Source organism: Colius striatus, chromosome Z (assembly GCF_028858725.1).
Source record: "Colius striatus isolate bColStr4 chromosome Z, bColStr4.1.hap1, whole genome shotgun sequence".
Lineage (NCBI taxonomy): Eukaryota > Metazoa > Chordata > Aves > Coliiformes > Coliidae > Colius > Colius striatus.
The window spans coordinates 57,349,780-57,370,410 of record NC_084790.1 but is presented as its reverse complement, the minus strand read 5'-3'; the positions used below and the strand labels follow the sequence as shown (position 1 = coordinate 57,370,410).

The 20,631-nt window shown below is 40.4% G+C and overlaps 1 protein-coding gene across 17 annotated transcripts in view; it reads left to right on the top strand.

The window, feature by feature from the left end:
• The first annotated feature begins 7,045 nt into the window (after positions 1 to 7,045).
• The window catches only part of MPDZ (multiple PDZ domain crumbs cell polarity complex component), a 90,711-nt gene continuing 77,125 nt past the window's right edge, over positions 7,046 to 20,631 (top strand). For all 17 annotated transcript variants that reach the window (XM_062017273.1, XM_062017272.1, XM_062017271.1 and 14 more), the window contains exons 1-3: positions 7,046 to 7,190; positions 15,188 to 15,263; positions 15,851 to 16,017. In XM_062017273.1, the coding sequence (XP_061873257.1) occupies positions 15,248 to 15,263; positions 15,851 to 16,017 (183 nt within the window). In that variant the 5' untranslated portion in view covers positions 7,046 to 7,190; positions 15,188 to 15,247. The remainder of the gene's footprint in view (positions 7,191 to 15,187; positions 15,264 to 15,850; positions 16,018 to 20,631) is intronic.

Sequence of the window (20,631 nt, the reverse complement as noted above, 5' to 3'; positions counted from 1 at the left end):
TTAAAGTGCTTCATCAGTTCAAATCTCTTTTGTCACTGTGTTTTTTCAGTTTTTCATATAACTTTCTTGGTGGCATGTAGGAATGGTGACCTCCTTTTCAGCAACTGAGCACATATGGAGAAACGCAAGTCCAGCACCAATCAAAGCAAAGTGTAAGGATCAGTCAACCTGACCAAGACCTTAAAAACTCAGCCTTTTACAGTTGTGCTCACTCCCAGGAGCCAACACTCTGTAGCACATAGCATCAGAAGCTTCCTCTTTTCATCCAGCTCACTTAATGGGAGATGTTCTCAATATGAGAAAGATTCCCTCCACTCTTCCTGTTTTTACAAGTACTGCTCTTGTTAGACAAAACAGCATTGGTATAGGGATGACAGGGATAAGAAAGCTGGTTTCTTTTCCTGGGTGGCATCTTCAAGCGAGCAGAGCTATTTCCTTCAAAGTTGGCACCTGCAAATGACTGAGCTGATATGAATGATCAATATATAGTTTTAAAGTTCCTAGACAGAACAGTACACACTTGTAATGGTTGGATTTTAGACTCAAAATTTCCATACTGACACCAATGCTGTGTTGGTAATTCCTAGTTTGTAATAATCAGAAATTCAACTAAACTATGTATTAATAGTGTTAACTGCAGTTAATAATATTGGCAATATTGATAGGTTTTAGTCCTAAACCAAAGTGCGGTTAACTCATAAATAAGGTGAAAAAAGGACACAGAGGTACATTTCACCCTCTTCTCTACAGGTAACTTAAAACTGAGAGAAATAATGCACAGCCATGTGGAAACAGCACATTGGAAAAGCATCTGTAGAATGTCATGGAAAATGGTTGGTTGTAAAGTCTCCCTGTACACACACTGACTTGGCAAAGCGAACTGTAAATCTTCATTGCCCACTCAGACAGACTCCAGCTCTGACGCTGTTTGCTATGTGGGACTTGGAGAGACCACATAGATGGTCCAACGGGCAGGGAACTGTTTATCTGAAATGAGTAATACCTTGACTGTTTCTGGAAACAAAAAGCTCAAGACTATAAATGCAGAGCTGTATTTTTCCTCAGCTTTGAACTCTGGAAACCTCTGAAACAGAAACACCTCTCAAATTTCAGTTTGGATCAGAAGCAAAGAACTGAAGATGATGTATACTCTTAGAGCTAATCTGTGTCATGCACTGTACAGAGCAGAATCTTAGACATACTGATTAGATAAATAGTGCACACAGAGGAAAATACAAGCTATTAGGACTGTGATAAACTGCAGAGCTGTATGATAAATTTATCTGTACATACTGCCCTGCTTTAGTTTCACCAATCCACCTTCAACAGGATTTATTCAGAAAATAAATCAATCTTCAAGATAAATATTCATCTTTGTGGTACTATAGTTCACTTGGCTGTAAAAATGGTTAATTACATGGCATTTTTGGGATAAATTTATCATAGAATCCTAGAATGGTAGGGGTTGGAAGGGACCTTTAGAGATCATACAGTCCAACCTCCCTGCAGAAGCAGGTCCACCTAGATCAAGTCACACAGGAATGCACCCAGGACAGTTCTGAAAACCTCCAGGGAAGGAGTCACCACACCCTCCTTGGGCAGCCTGTGCCAGGGCTCCTTCACATGAAAATAGTTTTTCCTGAATTTTAAATGGAATTTTTTGTGTCCATTTTTACGTCCATTACCCCTTGTCCTGTCACTAGATACAACAGAAAAAAAGGGATGCCCCAGTCTCCTGACATCCACCATTCAGATATTTGTAAATATTAATGAGATCGCCCCTCTGTCTCCTCTAGACTAAAAAGTCCTAGTTCCTGCAGTCTTTCCTCATAAGGAAGATGTTCCAGTCCTCTGATCATCTTGGTGGCCCTGTGCTGGAATCTCTCCAGAAGTTCCTTGCCTCTCTTGAGTTGAGGAGCCCAGAACTGGACACAGGACTCCACATGAGGCCTCACCAAGGCAGAGTAGAGGGGGAACAGGACCTCCCTCGATCTGCTGGCCACACTCTTCTTGATGCATCCCAGGACGCCATTGGTCTTCTTGGCCATGAGGACACATTGCTGGCTCATGTTCAGTTTATTATCAACCAGCACTCCCAGGTCTCCTTCCATGGTGCTATTCTGGTATCCCAGTACTTACGGATGAAGTGCTATCTTTTTCAATACATAAAATCATTTTGATCAGCTGCATACAAATTCTAGAACTAGACAGGTCACTTCCTCCCATTTCAAATATTTTAAAACTCAAGGAAAGCTTATGTTGGACTTGTCAATTTTTCTAACACAAGATTTGTTAATGAGATACTGTCTTGTCTTTTCAAATACTGGAACAACTGTTGCATTGACAAAAACATCAGATCACATGTTGCTCTGGACCTTGCCCCTTGAGGCACTTCTGAAAAGAGCCTTCTAAATTAGATTTTCTGAGAGTGGGGTCTGTCAAATATATGGTCAGATTTGTCAAAACACAACATTTGGGGGGAAAAAAAAAGCCTTAATCTGACAAAACCAGACTCTCCTTGTAGGTATTATGTGTCTGAAAAATCTATGATAGGTTTAATATGCCTTGTCATTTACTTGGCTCCATGTCTCTGCTATGGGCAAGGCCTGTGGTTTTAAACAATCCTCTTTGTGTGTAAATAAATGCCCTTTTAATTTGCCATAATTTCAAGCATTTTGTTTTGTAGTTATAAATAATTAACATACCTTTTATGATTTTTTTACTCCATTTAACCTTGCAGGGCATACTTTCTCTTCTACACACATGTGTAACCTCCTATACCAATAATAACAGTTATGAAGTATGTCCCCAGGGGAGACAATTTCCCTAAAAACCTTTAAAATGTAAATCTATGCACCATTCTTGCCAACACGCATGCTCCAGTAAGTGAAACTAATATTCTGAATTTGCCAGCATAATAATCCAAAAATTGAATAAATTTCAAGCACCAAAGTTAAAAGAAAGTTCCTAATTTCAACTGTGCGTAACAACATGCTGGGTGTTACCTCCAACTACATAGTTACTCCTTGCCATCTGACTTTTCAAGAGCAAATTTTATGCTGAGGGGATGGAGGAGAAGAGTGTTATATGTAATTTGGCTATATGCTTCTGCCAGTATAAACTTCTGGAAAACATGGTACAAAAGTATTGTACTCTCTTCTGGAGTCCTGTGTCCAGTTCTGGGCTCCTCAGCTCAAGAGGATCAGAGAACTTCTGGAGACAATCCAGTGCAGGGCCACAAAGATGATCGGGGACTGGAGCACCTTTCCTATGAGGAAACACTGCAGACTGGGGCTGTTTAGTCTAGGGAAGAAGAGACTGAGGGGCGATGTCATTAATATTTACAAATATCTAAATGGTGGACGTCAGGAGGTTGGTGCATCACTTTTTTTCTATTGTATTCTGTTGTACAGGACAAGGGGTAATGGACATAAAAATGGACACAAAAAGTTCCATTTAAAATTCAGGAGAAACTATTTTCATGTGAGAGTGAGGGAGCCCTGGCACAGGCTGCCCAGGGAGAGTGTGGAGTCTCCTTCCTTGGAGGTCAAGACCCACCTGGATGCGTTCATGTGTGACCTGATCTAGGTGGACCTGCCTCTGCAGGGGTGTTGGAGTAGATGATCTCTTCCAACCCCTACCATTCTATGACTGTAGATTCTAAAGGGCTCACTGAATTACTGATTCTGTTCCATGAAAAAGATGAAGAAATATGGTGATCTGGGCTTATTTACATAGATATGGAAGGAGTGCACAACCACATACTTAATAGATTAGCAGCTGTAGCAATTAAGATCCTAGTTACTTTTGATCTCAGACTGGTTTTCTACAGTTTAGTTTCATTTAATTCAATGGATTACTCTTGGTTTACACACATCTGAAATAAAATATGATCATTAATAACTATTTCAGTTTCCTAACAAGAAAGATTATTATTAGTCACATTTAACCTAAAATTTGAGTAAATGCTCTGCTTAAAAGTGTAATATTGTGTCTATGTATGCATAAATACACATGAAGATATATTAGTAATATTAAGCTGTAGGATCTAAAAGTGAGGTTATAAAAGCAGAAACGTATTCAATTTTTAATCAAGGCAGTGCTTATGAAAAGCGTTTATGGGTCTCTTTTTTAATGTTTTTTTCTAATATCAGAGCTGGAACCTTTCAAGCATAAATGTACGATTTATAAATATTTCTGAGTCCAGAAGCATCCAGAGTATTTGAAACTAAACAATTACTGTTGTGATGGCTCATTTTTGCTAGGAAATAAATTGACTTGTGCCATAAACACTCTCAAATGAGTTTCATAGGCAATATTCTTCTCACACTGAAGTCAACGTTTGTGACTCAGATACAGCAGGATCAGACATTTAACTTGTCAGGTACAGTTCCCATTACTACTATAAGAGACTGCATTCCCAATAGTGGTCTGTTGAATGATTTAATGGACATACAGCCTTGGTTTTGGTTTCCCTTTTACTCCCGTAAATACCTCTTTTCTAAGTCTACTTGTCCTTCATGTTTTCTAATAAATCTAAGCAGTACATCATTAATATTAATTGCTGCTATTTTTTTACCATCAGTAAGTTAATCAAGAAGGCAGGCACCTCATCCAATATTGATACTTTTACCATGAGTAGATTACAAACTGTCCTGAGAAATGAAACATTACTGAAGAGTAACACTGAGGAACATAAAATTTATTTCTTTTCCAGTTTCCTTTCATCTTCTCCTTAAGAATCCTTTCTCACAGAAAGGATTTTGTGGTTGGACTTGTCTTTCGAAAAAAGCTTCTGTTTTAAAAAAAATGCATGTAGTTTTTCTTTAAAATTCTGTAGATAAATGAATGTAGATGTATCAATTATTTTTTTTTTAGTTTGCAAACATATTGAGACTTAAAATACAAACTAGATTTTCTTTTGTCAAATTTCAAGGGCATTTTAAGGACAGCATCATTCAAAATTACAGAGCATTAGCAGCCACACTGCTTACACTAATGAAGTCATGACATAATTTAAACATTGTGAGTCACTGTACCTCACCTAACTCACCCTGTGGAATCATTAATATTTTGAGATCTTTTTCTGGGAAGGGGCTGGAGAGTTAACACAGTTGCCCCATTGCAGGATTAGTGAAACAACTATCTTTTTGTCCTATTTCATAAGACTATTGACAAAAAAAATAAATGAGTAAATACTAACTGCTGATACCTCTCTAGTTATGTTTATAAACCTAATACAGATATATCCACAAGACCACTAGTGCACTCCAATCCCTAATAGTTTGCTATGTCTGCATGACTCTTCATCAGAGTCAGCAGCAATGACACACAAGAGCTCATTATGTTATCATGATGCAAATTCCGCTAACAGATGTTTGGCATGTTCATTGAGAGGGCTAGGTTTGTGTGTACATGTATGTTAGTATAGTTATATGCATGCAAATATATTTCATACAAGCAAGGCCTAAGGTAGCATGATGCTTAAACTTCAGTAGATATAATCCACTCAGTATACACTTCAAGGCACTTAAGAAAATCTGAGCATAACTGAAAATTAAATTCGACTCCAGAAGAGCAGTTTGCATGGTAAAAATTATCTGAAAGGTATATCCCATATGAACACAAATTACACATGCAAGAACTATCACACAGCTGATGTTGTTATAGATCAGGAGTAAAATACTATTGCACTTAATTTTGACCTGTTTTTAGCTTCCAGTATGCTTACTAGAGCCACTCTCTTTTCAGTGGGGTGCCATGGTTAGAGCCTGAGCAGCAGGAAAAAATAGTAATAGCTGTCTGATTTTTAATTTCTCTAATCTACTGTAGCTCATATATGGAACAATGACACATGCAAACAAATGGTATCTTAAGATTTCATTCTGGATTCAACAAAGGTTCATGTAAGACAGAACATACTGGGGCAGTTTATAGAGCATTCAATGTCCTAGCTATAGCAAACAGAGCTTCTATATTTTATTTTAAATAACAATATGCTCACCATATCTTTTCTTATTTATGAAGGGGAAGAGTAATTGTTGAACAGTTGTAATTGCATGCATATTTTAAAATAAAGCAGAGGAAAAGGCAGCTAGTCATTTGGAGACCTTCAAATACTGTAACGAGCAGCAGACATATTATATGGAGGGTCAACATTTTTCAGTAGTTGATCTTGCAAATCCTCAATGGCACTGAGTGCATCTACAACAAAGAATGATCTCCTGCCAAGCAAATCGGGAGACTAGGCTCCTTGTAATGCCTGGCAGGCAAAGCAAAACAGCAAAAGACGTGAAAGATGCACAGTATCTTCTTTCCTTTTGATGAGACGCTAAACAGCAGTTAACCAGGTTAGTTTAACTAACCAGCTGTCGTGTAGTGGAAAAATCATCCTTTCACTAGCCCTATTTCCTTACCTATCATTTTGCCTAACTTCATCGTGGGCTATTCGTGTTTGGATTGTTTAGAGGGTTTTGTTTGGTTGTTTTTTTGTTTGGTTGGTTTTACATTTCCAAATATTTCCCATTTTTCCTCCGTTCCAGACCAGGCTCGTCGTTGAACCACAAGGCATAAAGCCTGTGGCTACCACGGCGGCAAGTCGGGTCTGTCCGCCGGCCCACCGCGGGGCCGGGGAGAGCCGGAGAAGACACCACTGCCCAAGCACGGCAGCCGTGAGCGAGCCGCCGCCTTCAGCTCACCCGCAAACTGCCAGCCCGGCAACCCTAGGAGGGAAAACCAGCGCAGCCCAGCTTCTCGGTGCTCCCCGGCAAGGCGTGCACTTCCCCGCTGGGCCTCACCATCCGTCTCGCCAGCAGCCGCGGGGCGAGAAACTTAGCTAGAAGGACTGCGACGCCACCCGCCGGGGAGGGAGCGGCGCGGGAAACTCTCAACCCCCTTGATTCCCCCTTCTAGCTCCGTCGTTCTAGGGATGCAGCGGCAGTCCCGCTCCGCGCTGCGGGCCGCCGCCCACAGCCAGCCCCTGGACGCTCGCTGGTGGGGACGGCCCAGCCGCGCCGCGCCGGGCCGGAGCCGGGCCGACGGGGGGGGCGGCGGGGCAGGATTAGGTTTCAGGCCGCCGGGGCGTGCCTGAGCGCGCTTCCCCCGCGGCGCGGCTCGGCGGCGTTACTTGGGGGCTGGAAGGGCGAAGGCGGAGAGCGGGACCGGGCCTCGGGGCCCGCCGAGCCGCCGGGGTAAGCGGGGCGCCGGGCCGGGCGGCGGGGAGTCGGGGGAGCCCGCCGGTGTCGCCCTGTAGGGGCACGGGGAGGGGCGCGCCGGGTCGCTGGAGTTCCGAGCAGCCCTTTGAAACATGTTTATCTCGCGAAGCTCCATTTAATATTGTTCTATTGATCCGCCAGGTTTTGCCGGGGAGAGGGGGCAGTTGGAGGAGGGAGGAGGCCGCGGAGCCGCGGGGGGGCTCAGCCTGTTGCTCCCTCCCCCGCCCCAGGCCGAGCAGTCCGCGGGCGGCGGGGAGCGGCGCTGGGGGCCGGGCCGCGGGCTCTAGCGGCCTGTCGGGGAGTCATCCTCACGTAAACAAAAGCCGAGCCTCTCCCGGCTGCCGCAGGGACCTCTGCTCGTTCCTTCTTTTCCCCCCTCCCCCTTTTTTTTTTTTTTTTAAATATCCCTGGCGGGGTGTTTCCTGCCGGGCGCGGTCTCCCTACCTGCTGCCGCCGCAGACCTGCGGACGGCTGCGGCCCGGAGGGGCTGCTGAGCGCAACTGCGGCCCTCGCCCCGCGCTTGGGGCCGGCGGCGCCGCTCGCTCGAAGCCGAAGCCGGCCCGAGCGAAGGCCAGCGGACTCACCGCGCCGCGGCCACCGCCGGCCCTCGGCTACTTTCGCCGGTGGCTGGTGCAGTGCCGGTGTTGGCGGTTTTCACAGGCCCAGCCCCTCTGTGGCTCTCTCAGCATCCCCCCGGTTCTGAATTTAGACATTTTGGCAGAGTGGAAGCGGAGAGGCGAAGCGCAAACCTCAGTTCTGCCCTTTGGTGGATCTGGTTGTGCACAGGGAAGCGTCTGCTTTTTGGGATGGTTTGTTTCTCGTGTGATTTCCCCCATGCTGCCACTACCTCCCTACCTTACTGGAAAGATTTACAGGAAGAAAAAGTCAATGGAAGAGTTACAAAACCGAGCATTTGAACTCTATGTAGCGCTTTAAACAGATTTGATTTTCCATTTGACTGAACAATATTGTAGTATTTGGTGGGTTTTTTCTTTTTCCTTTTCCTATTACAAATAATAACTCATCCCTTTATATTTTTACTTCTTAACATATGTAGGAGATTTTGTTAGTGTAAACTGTTGCACAGAAAACTCCCTTGGTGGCTTTGTTGCCAGAAAGGGTAGCAGGAATCTCTTGCCAGAGCAAAGCAGTGATTTACTGTAAGCAAGCTGAAGAGTGTCAAGTCTTATTATGTAATGCTGTATGGTTTCCTTATCAGCAACGCATTTTCCAAGATTACAGCAACTTGTTGGGAGGGAAGCATCTAAAGTGAAAAATGGGAAAATGCTAAAATATCGTTTTGAAAATATTATATGATGCCTCTGTGGAAGTGGAAAGTGATGCAACAGAAGAATACAAAATGAAAATATCTGAGGACCTATCCATCTTAATTTAGCAATGTTGTTTTTTGTGACAGAGGACATCACCTTTTTTTAATTTTCAGAATTGTTCAGTATATGATTTTTTTCTCTTTTTATAGCTTGTTAATTGTAACATACATATTCACTGGTGTTCCTGATAGCTTCCTTTGTGCTTGCAAGAAGCTTTTTCATCAGAAACTGGGTGCATTCTCCCCTCTCTTCATAGAAAAGTGCACTAGGAGAGTTAGATTGGTATCAGCGCTAGGAAAAGAGAGCATCACTAGTTATATAGTAATGGATGAGCTTTCTATTCCATCTCTCTGTGTCTGAATTCTTCAGAGAGGAATACCATACAACTCAGTCACACAGATCGCTGTAAATTGTTTTGTTGTAATAGATAACACTAATTAGTGTATTGAGAGATGTTACTAAAGACATTTTAATCACCTGCTCCATGTTTTATGTAAGAAAATTTAAAATTGTGTGGAGTGTATACAGTGAATTTTCTAATTGCCTTTATATTTGAGCACTCTGCTGATGCACTTTAAGCCAATACGATGCTATGCTGACATTGTACTGTATCATGATTGGTAAGGGCAGTTTTGTTGCACTGTTGGCATTCCGAAGTTAATACAGAAATACGCTGTTTTAGCCTAGACAGTATTGAAGCAGGTTTTTTTATAGGCTTTTCAGACGCCATCCTGGCATCTGAGACACCTAAGACATTGAGACATTGATCTTGTTGCATGCTCTAATGATTTTTTTTAATAACCCGCCCATTATTGTCACAATGTACAATGAGAAGTTTGTGTTTTCAAGTCTGTAAGGAAAATGGCGACTCTTCATCAAAGCTTACTGTCAGCTGTTCAGTGGGGCTTTTTATTTATTCATTTGTGTATGCTCTTGTCACCTCTTTGAGCAATCCAGTATACAGTAAGAGATGCAACAGTTGTAGGAACAGTTTCATCAGGTTTAACTGAATTTAATGAATATGGTAATCAATTGCCTGTGCTGAAAATGTGAAGAGGCAATATTAACCATGCCTTGGATTTATACATTAATTCAGTGTATGTACTGTTGCATATATTCTGTCTGTACTGTAATGTTTCTTTTCAGTTTCTGAAACTAATGCTGCCTTTCAAAAGTCAGAAGGGATTCTAGTTAATTTCAATTTAAAATATTTAAAATGAAATTTTTTTAACATATTATGTCTTAATTTCCTTAATGAAAAAAAACCCAAACAAAATCCCCTTCCTAAAAATTTCCCGTACTATGTCGTGGCTTTTGTGATACTCTTTACAAATTACTTTGAATAGTAATGGAAAGCATTAAGTATAGTTTAGGCCCATTTCCCAGCTGCAATTATACATCAGCTAATGTGGATATTATGCTTGTGTAGGGTTCCTTATAGTGTTATGGAACATTATTAATTAAACACATTAGGTTGCTTGTTCATGCAAAAGCATTGCAAATTTCCTTAATACGTTACTGTGGTGTAAAAATAGTTGAATGTTCAAAATTGTATTTTCATAGTTACTTCAAAATGCACAATGTTGTTTGGCTCTATCACGGTGCTCTTAAATAGAGAGCCACTACTCTAATCTTTTTGATGCATTCAGTGTTGTGCTAAATTTCAAGAGGCTAGTAATGTCACTTTTCAAAGAAAAGTGCTTGTAGTTTTAACACAGGCTATGCACTAGTTTCTGAACTGCGTTTTTATTTCTTCCTTGAATGTTCCAGAACAATTTTCATTAGCATAGCTTTTATATGTAAATTTCAGGCTTCTCCTGCTTGCTTGTTACATTACAGGTAGTCAGTGGAAATCTACGTTATTCCTTGTGGAACAGTGCACTGAATTTTGACTGTATTAAATCCTAAATTTCAATCAGTCGTCTCCTTTGTTACCCAGAAGTGCGCAGTACAGGGTATATTGGCTGATGAAACCACAAGTGATTGATATGAATTTGGCAAACTCATGTCCTGTCAGTAAAACAGTAGGCTAGCCTCTTTTATCCTTCTTTCTTCCTTTCTATTTCTTGCTTATCCTCCTTTTCTTGCTGGTCACTGTTTGGCTGTTTGCTTCATTTAGTTCCATACTCTTTTGCTGCATGTTCAAATATGTGTATCTCTTGTCATTATGAGTTGGGGAGGCTATACCAGACAGGCTACAGTTGTCAGGTCCTTGTAATGATCGTAGAAAGCGCTGTATTCAGCAATGAAATTGCCTTTGTGACAGTGGAAGAATACACAGAAAACCTTTAGATCTTTCAGTTTGCCATTAATAGTTTCCACTGCCTTTATATTGACAGGACTGTCCCCACAAGGAGTCTGGACATCCCCTTCATTTTCTTCCAGAGAAGTAGTCAGCATGGGAGAAGTAACTGGGCAAAATAGAAGAGATCCTGGAAATGGCAGGCAAAACAGAAAAAATAGCAGTAATTAGTATCTTCCACATCTTTGCAGTTTGGTTTCTGTTCCCATGCCAGGCAGTGCTACACAGCATGCCTATTTGAGTGATAGAAAGAAAAGTAGGAGAGGGAAACAACATGGGATAAAAATCCAGTATGATAGGATATCTCTGGCCCAGCCAAATCCAGGTCCTGCTGCTGAAATTCAGATTAGAAGTTTTGAGTTGCTCTTCCTGGCAGCTGTAAAATGCATGTTGTGATTACTGTACTGCTTAATAGAAACAGATTTCATTCTAATCCCAAGCAGTTTCAAGCCAAAGTTTGTGCCTAGAGATCTCTCTTAAGATAGGCATTTCAGCTGTATCCTCAGAGCACTTCAGCTGTATCCTCAGAGCACTTCCAAGTAATGCAGGAGCTACAGGGCAAAGCCTATTACTGTGCTTTCTATCTTTGGCATCGCATGTTCACTAATCCAGTGCTATAAGCGTTAGTTTCTAGGGTGTTATCTAAAATGGGTTTGTGAAATAGTAGATGGAATATCCATCAGTGTAAGTGTCCTTGTAGGACATGATCAGATACAAAAAAGTAATCTCAGGAAGTGGGTCGTCTTTCCTGTTTTGTGACTCTTTTGGCTGTTTAGCTAAGTGGCTTGCATGGTTGCAGTTGAAGGGAGGTGATCAACATAAATTTCCTATCTGTTTTTTTAAATTCTGATGCCTGTAAATTTTAGTGTTGTAGGAGTGGGCACAAAGAAACCGAAGCTGCAGCATGCCAACTGTTTTCTAGCCACTGACCTTGTAGAAGAAGAGCAGCAGAAAGAGAGGAAAAATAGGTGTATCACACATTTTTGTTTGTTAGCATGGGAAGAATAAAATTTCAGAAGTGCAAGCTTGAAAGGAATCATCTCTAACTTTTGTGCATGTTTAGTAAAAGATGGTATGTTTCTCATTACTATGTACCCGTGTAAAATTCCTTGGGTTTTGTACTATCCTGTTACAAACCAGGAGGAAAAAGATGGACACTTTTTAAAGCCATTTCTTTCAGATATCTGTGCCTTTAAAAACTTGAAAGTGAATTTAATTTGTTATTAATTTAACAATGTTTCTTCAATAAAGAAATCTTAAGTGAGTCTGTGTCTTTATTACTGAGAAGAGATTCATAAACTTTGGCACTAAAATACAAAAACAATTAAATCTACTTTGAGGTAAGCTAGTAGGCTCTTTGTGGCATGAACAATTTTTTTATCATATATAGAAGGGATGGTTGGCTTCAGACTTTCGTGATACAGGCTGCTAGAAGTATGCATAATAGAAGATCAGAACTACATGTCTCACTGGTGCATCCAGAAATCTGTGGTGGCATGATAAAAATACTCACTGTAGCAAATGATACGACTTCCACCTTTATGACAAATTATCACACATGCCTCCCTACTTTTCCCCAGCATGATGTTGTTAAAATACCTAGAAGCTGAAGAGGATGGTAGTGGTTATGGGTATGTCTCTGGTGCGTTATGGACAGATATGTTCTTGTGTTGCCTGTACTTTGTATATATATGTTAATATGCCACTAAGCTGGTGCTGACATATCCCACTTGTTAGCATGAATGTGGCACAGCAGGAGCAGGGTCACATGGCTTTTTTGCCATTTCAGAGTGTGGGCAGAGTGAACAGGGGTCATCTTGTACTGCGACATACAGAAATGGTCGTCTGTCTCAATGTATTGCTTCTGCATCAGAGGAAACATCCTGCAGGAAAACATCCTGACAGCAATTTTGGTCTTGCTGCTGCTCGGTGCTGCAATTGACAAAAGCATTAAGCTGATCAACTGAGGAGAGATTCCCCACCAATATAAGCACAAAAAGGGAGAATAAACCGAGAGTTAAATACTAAGGTATCTCTGGAGCTGTATTCCTATCCCTAAAGCAAGAGGTAAACAGAAGGCATATCTTGGGTGTCTTAGCAGAGCTAAGGACTTCTTTTAATTGCAAAGTATCAGATAGGGTCATGTCCACCCGAAGTGAATGTTTAGGACTCATGACTGCTTTTAGAAGGCTTCTATTATAAGTCATTAGAGTTTGTACGTCTGAGATTATACAAACACAGTGGTGACCTTGTCTGTTCTGTCACTTGTAAAATAAGCTGTTCACAGCACAGCAAGAGTGTGATTTTAGGCAAGTTCAATCACAGTATATATCCATTTACTCCAAAAGATAGTGACTTCTAACAGCACTACTTCTCAAGGAGCTAAGGCAGAACAGGAACCCTGTATTTTTCCTGACTAGGTTCCTCAGAGCATGAGAGTTATATGTGTGATGCTACATGCTTGTGCATATAGTACTGATATAAGTAGAATCATGGCACTGAAATGACTGGAAAATACTGCAAATCTGTCTGTTGGTTTTTGGGTTATTTCCTGCACAGTTGTCTGGTTGTGTCCACAACACAGCCCCAAGAGTAACTGTAGAGGAAAAGCTGCAGTGAAACAGGAAAGAACTGCTTTCTTTACTTGGCATTGTCACTGAGAAAAACACCTATGAGCCTGACATAGATGCCACTATTTGTAAATAGTGTCTCTGGACAGAAGAAGTGACAGTAGTTTGTTAATATAGAAGGAAAAGCTGTGACTGATTACGGTTTAGGGAAGACAACTACCTTCATAATGTTTAAATAATCTCATCTAGCCCTTCCCATGTGAAATAGGTGTGAGCGTAGAGCGACAAGGTGAAAATGCAAGATGTTTGGTTTGGTTTTCAGACCTGGTAATCACATGCAGGGATTTGCTTTGCCAAGGGAAAACACAGTTTCACAAAGGCTTTTTTTTTTTTTGTCACTGGTATGCATCATTTGGATCATGGAGTGAGTTTACTTTGATGAAGTCTGATTTCAAAGGATTTGAATTCTGTCCGTAAGTGGTCCACTGTCCCAAATAGGAGGGTCGGCGATTCTATACCAATATATTGGCAGGTTGAAATGCAGTAAAATAAACTGATTCAAAGCCTCATACATAGCGAACCAAGGCAAGTCTTGGCTATGAAGCTTGATACTATTTAAAACTCTCTTCACTTGGGTTTTCTGCACAAACTGCTGGTGAAAATGTTCATCCTGGATTGCGTTCCTTCTAAGTAAATCTGTTAACAGCTGTTCTCATGCTTTTGTTGGGAGGATTGATTCATGCTTGTCTGCTCAGGTTCTGTAACTAGTGATCCTGTTGAATTTTAGTTAGTCTGTCTTACCCATAGGTCTATCGACACCATTCTTTTCTTTATTTTTCACAAAGTTTCAAGAAAACCTGTTTTTTCCCCAAGTACTTGGAGACCACAGCTCTCTGCATGTAGGTAAACTCACCAGATTCAAGTTGGGATGGTATGCTGAAGTGCTTTCCTGCTATCAAGAAGACAAAAACAGCATTGTGAAAGATAAGACAATAAAATGTACAGCTCAGTTGTTACATCTGCAGTGATATGTAAATTCCTCAGTTCTCCTCAGCTGTCCATCTCCATCAAACATATTCAGTCGCTATGAATTTCTGAGCCATTGGAGACACACTTGAAAGAAGACCCCCAAACAACCCCAAAAAGCAGCAAAAAGGAATAAACAAAGCAATTTCATAATTTCTCCCTCCCTGTGCAAAATCTTCTACTGGAAACCCACTCTGGTGAAAACGCAGCCTTCAGCTGGATCTTTCTCAATTCCAGTAGGCATTAACAGTGGAGACTAGTGTGAGAGCCCTACAGGTGTGTGTAGGTTGGAAGACTGGGTTGTGTAGCTGTTCTTTTTAAAAGATCACTTAAAAAATGTGCTATGGGTCATGCATCTGAATTTGTTAACATAGAGTTTCAAAACTGATCCTGCAGGGAATGTTTTTTATTAATCACTCTAAAGGAAAGCAATGAAACTGTAAAGTATCAGTGACAGCTATGATTCACAGCTTCTGATTAAAGCAATGCAGGACATCTTGTGCAACTATGCAGACAGTGGCTTTGACATGGAAATTCAAAAATACTAGGAAGTATATTCCTAAAAGCAGTTTTCAGGCAGGTTTTAATCTCCAAATAACACAGAATATTGTCACCTCTGAGGTTATTTTCATTACCCAAGGAGATAATATTTTTTTGTGGATTGTTTTTTTGCGGACTGGTTTTCTTTTTTTCTTCTCTTTCAGAGCTTAGTGCTTCTGTTTATGTGACTCTTATTTTTTACAGAAATCCTGTGTTTGCTGCCGTTTACCATTGCTGGACTAGAAGCTGAGAAACAGAAAAAACATGTTGGAAACAATTGGTAATCCTTTTACTTATATTACTATATTTTTATGCAGCCAAATCAAACATGCATGATAGATTTAGGACATGGGTATATAATGATGAGAGAAAATTTATTAAAAAGAAATCTACTGTGCCTATCAATACATGATGGTTTTGGGTTTTTCTATTTTTTGAAAACGAAAGGTGTACCATCACTTGTTTAATGTCTTTTCCTTTTTAGCCTGTTGCTTTCATGTAATTGTTTTAATGTTCACAAGAATTAAAAGACTTTGTATGAAAAAGACAACTATTTTCTATTATGGTAGTTTTTCTCACTTCTTATTTGCAGTAGTCTGTACACAGTTCCTGTAACTGAATTTTAATGAAGAATCTTTCACTTTTGTAATCCAGTTGGTGGTGGACAAAAATTTAGTATTCATTGACTTCTGTTCTGTGATATGCCTCCGACTTCCTATTTCATTAGACATGATGCATGTTTGGGCTCGGATTTTTTGTTCAAGCCCCTTGTAGTTTTAACAGCATAAAATGATAAATTTAAACCTGTTACCTGCCTGTATGTAGCAGTTTCTAGCTATTACTGACTAGGAATGATTTTCCTTACAGATACACATCAAGCCCTCCAGGCCATGGAGCGCTTACAGGCAAAACTTCGGGATCGAGGTGACATTGCAAGCGAGGAGAAACTGGGCTTATTAAAATCAGTGCTGCAGAGTCCTCTCTTTAACCAAATTCTCAACCTTCAGACTTCTGTTCAACAACTGAGAGATCAGGTAGGAAAATCAGCCCAAGAGAAAAATTGCTAAGAAGGTGCAAAAATATATGTGTCTCTGCATGCTGAATAGTGAAATAAAATAGCCTAAATTAAACATCTGATGCAAAGCTTCAAGGAACTGAGGGGAGATATACTCATTGACTTTTCTGGGCTTTATTGAGACCCATAGTTTGTGTATGTGGTTTTGTATATATATACTTAATAAGTGCATGGTAGGGAAATGGTGATACTGGGTGAGAAGTTAATTTGTTGTGTCTCTGTCCTTCAAAAGGAACATGTTTTTGTGTGGTACATTTTTTTTTCCTGTGAGCCTTTTATTGCTTTCTTGTGTCTTACCCTGCTAAAATGAGAATATATAAGGGAAATTGTGAAATGTTGACTTCAAAAGGATGTGAAGATATAATTTTTTTGTATAGGAATAGAAGATCAAAGAAAAGCAAGACTTCTTAACTCCTTTTTCCTTGCTCAGTGTTTTAAGTAAAAGTATTACTTTTCTGTATGTCTTGGTGACAATGAGCAAAGGGGCAGCAACTCAGCCTAACTGACTTGATTATTACTGTAATTTTCTTTCCTTGTCAGCAGAATAAGAACTTGAAGAATATAAAAAAATGTTACCAGTAACTGAATTAGGAATAAACTCTGCATCTGGCTTTGTAAACAGTTGTTCCTGTTGACTCTTGAAAGATGGGCAGCTCTGTGACTGGTATGCAGAAATGCCATAGTGGGAGGATGCAGCCCCTGCACACTGACATTATGGTCAGCGTGGAGACCCATCTGGTCTCTGACCGGGATGTGGCTGGTGATAGCTCCTCACTGTCTTGACACTACTTCAGCTGTATGGCAGAAGAGCACAATCTGTCCCTTGTTTGCTTCCTGTGAATCTTCTTGATGCTGTTTTGTAGACAAGAAATAAGTTCCAGTGATGTCTCCAGAGCTAGCCATGATCACGTTTCTCAGATCTTGCTTATTTGATATATAAAGACTTGATGACATTGGAGTGATTTTAAAAAATCAAGGAAAAAAAAGCTGTTCTGAAGATTTGTTTGCTTTGCCATTTGAAAATGTGAATTTAACAGTGACGACTAGAAGTTAAGAGAATTATCTAGAGGTGGCTCTGAGGATGCATAGTAAGAAATGAAAGCATGCATGAAGCATTAATTGGAATTTACTGAAAAGGCAATTTAAATTTTGACTTCTAGACATTAGCTGTGAAGTTAAAGGATGTTTCTCTTTTTAAAGACATTCACATAAATTAGTAAAATGAAGCAGATAATACTACAGTTAGGTAACGTCAGATGTGTATTTTTCAAAAAGCAAGTACTAATTTTACTTTCTGCCCTAACCTTACAGGTTTATCTGTGCAGTCACTTCAGTGGCTTGTGCATGTTGCGTGGCACATATCCAGTGTAGCTGACAGGGAAGCTACTTAGATGTGACTTCCTTTCGTGGTATGTGCTTATATGAACACCTGCACATGCAAATGTATGTTTCTAGTCGTTCTTGGATTTGGGTTTGGTTCCTTAGAACGTATCCTGTATTTTCTCTATAGAGTAATTTGTTCCTTAAAATATATCATTGTCTGTGTCTTCTTTGCTTTATTTAAATGTTTGTAAAGCATGTTGAAGCAGGACAAACAAATCATTAAATAGGCAGAAGAAATGTATTTGTTGGCACTGCCAAAGGCTCGGTTTTTTTCAAGGACACCTTGTAATTTTGTTTTTGAGATTTAGAAGGTGTTGTGCTCTTGAAACTCTTTAACTATCGTTTTGTGAAAAATGCAAGGCATGTGAGAGCTGACCGGGCTTTCCAATCAAGCCATACCAGACTGAGGAAGGAGACAAGTTGTTTCCCAAGCAGAGCTGTGTTTGAGACAGTATGACAAGTGGTGCTGAGGTGTGAAGTAGCTAGATGTTGCAGTCTTCACCCACCTGAGACTAAGATGCCTAATTTTTTGTGATGTTTCACAGTGAGCTTCACTGAAAGTTGAATGGGGGTCTGTATTTTCTCAAGGTGAAGTATAAGTGCCAGTCTGTTAAACTGATTGTATATTTTTAATTAGTTTATGAGTTTTTTAAAGAGCTTCAAGATTATTTGAAATCTCTCAAGACAAGAACATCTTTTAGGCAAGTGTAGGTTGAGAGAGAGGATTTAAGCAGGGAAGCAATAAAGGTAAATTACTGTCTAAGTCAAACTGATTCCTTGCAAGTGTGCTGGCAGAAGTAGGTCACTAAATGAGACCCACTTGTGGGCCTGTAGTCATCTCAATAAATTTGAGGGTAAGACGTATTCCTGTCTTGAGGCTCTGTCTGTGGAGGGCATAGAGATGATAGTGAGAGTCCCATCTTCTGTTCATGCAGTGAGTCTGGAAAATGATCTGGCTAATCTTGAAAATATCCATCATGTTTGCCCAGCAAAAAATAGGATGCAGATACACAATTGTAGCAAGCAAATGTTCCTTGCATTCCAGTGAGAGTTACTACCATTTTTTTATGGTCTAAAATTGTAGACTTCCTTTTCTTTTTCTTTTTTTGTTTCCCCCACAGATAAGTGATCTTTTAAGCACCAAAAGATATGAGAAACTATCTGTTTCTGCATGCATGGAAGAGTTTCAGATTTGCTGTTCTGTTTCCTTAACAGTTCTATGTCTTAATTGGAAATTGATTCTATTAATTGATTCTCTTCATTAAGAAGAGCCTCTTCAGTTTGCATTTGTGTTACATGCAGTGGTGTAGAGTGCATTTTATGTTGGTTCATCTGGATGTTGGTGAGACATGATGCTAAACATCGTCAGCAAATGTAATGCTTTGGTGCGTATTGGCAAGTGCTTTAAAGTTAGGGTTTTTTCTTAAATGAGCAAGCAAGATTGGTCTGCACTGGAAATCTGACATTGTGAAGGTGAGAAAGTCTAGGGACAGGAAGGGGGTTTTTTGAGTGTTCGGGTTTTGGATTTGGGGTTTTTTTTTGTTGTTGTTGTTGGTTTTTTTTTCTTTGAGAGGTACTGTCCTGACTGCTCTAGTCACATGAGTTGAGGAACACTGACATATTTTTTTTTCTGCCTCTTTGTATCCTAATTCTTCAGTGAATTCTTGTTTTCTCATGCTGAAGAGCAGTGTCATTGTTGGGAGTGACAGAAATGAAAATAGAGACTATGATGTTCTGAACATTTCAATATTTTCTTTTCTTGATAAAATCTTTTTTAAAAAATATTCCATCGATGTGGGCAGTCCTCTCCTGTTTGTCCTCCTTTTTTCCCCCTCTGTGTTGTCCACCTTCCTCCCCCTTCCACTGCACTCTGGCCTCCAGAACAAAATAGCCTTCCTTTGGCCAGGCTGCATTCCTCGGATTTTTTTTGCCTGTGAGTTTGACCATAGTTTTTCTTTCATAGTGCAGTAGTGGGAAAGAGCCCCTCTGCAGCACAGCACACACTGAGTTGCAAGGAATAGCTGAGTGTCAGCACTGGAATGGATTCAGGGATGAAGTCAAGAAATTGTCTTTTCCTAATGCCTCTGAGCTCTTGTTTACTTCTACAGTTTGCACAAGTAGAGGAGATCTTTACTTCCTATCCTGGACCCATTTCTGCAGCAACACCACTTGCCCCATGTTTTGAAATGAATACTGATTTGCAACATGCTTCACCTGCCTGTGGTGACAGACATAAAGGAGCAGCCATCAGGTTTGTCTCTGGGGAGCCCAGGGTTTTCTCCAGGGCTTTCTCTGGGGCAGACAGGGTGTCTGTGGGAGCGCAGGGCAGCACTGGCCTCCCTCTCCTCTCAGGGCTTGCAGGGTGGCTGGTATGCCCTTGTTCAATGCCAGCTTCTCTGCTCTCTCCTTGCAGGGCCTGCATGGTGGCTGGCATGCCCTTTGGTGCTGCCCCTGCTGTTGCTGGTGCAGTAGTTAGCTGAAGTATGGCCCTGTGCTTATTGGGGTTTCCAAGGGCCAGGGCTTAGTGTCTGGCACGCAGAAACATTGCACACCTGTTCTTGTCCAAACTGAAACCTAGCACTGCCTGTTACATTGGTTTATATATTGATACAATGTAGACATGACTTGGATACTTCCTTTTTTTATTAAAAAAATATTTTGAGCAGCTGCATGTAAGCATTATTTGATTGTATTAAATGTCTATCTGCACAACTGTAAGATAAGTTTTATCATACTCAGTGGTATTTTTGGTTTTTTTAGTTTCATCTTATGCCAGATTATGTCCACAGTGCAGATGTTACATACAATAAGGAGAAAGCCATTTAAGGAAAATTAGCACAAGCCCGTAAAACAGAGCAATATTCTTTTGTGTGATTCTTACACAATCACAGTCCTATAAAGATACTTCTTGATGGAACTATGGTGATTTTATTACTGCAAAGTAGTGCATGTTATGAAAAATATTTCATGCAACCAAAAGAGCATCATTTTTCTAAGATTTCCACTTGCAGTTTATTGATCCCTCTGGAATGAGCTATACTTCTGTGGTTAGCAAGAGTACATGGCCATTCGTCTCAGCTTTTACATGCTGTATTTCAGAAGGGCACAGGGAAGAGAGTGGTCGTCATGTTTTTGTCTGTTAATTTGTTTCGGGATTCTGTACTTTTACCTTTAGGATCATGGTCTCTGG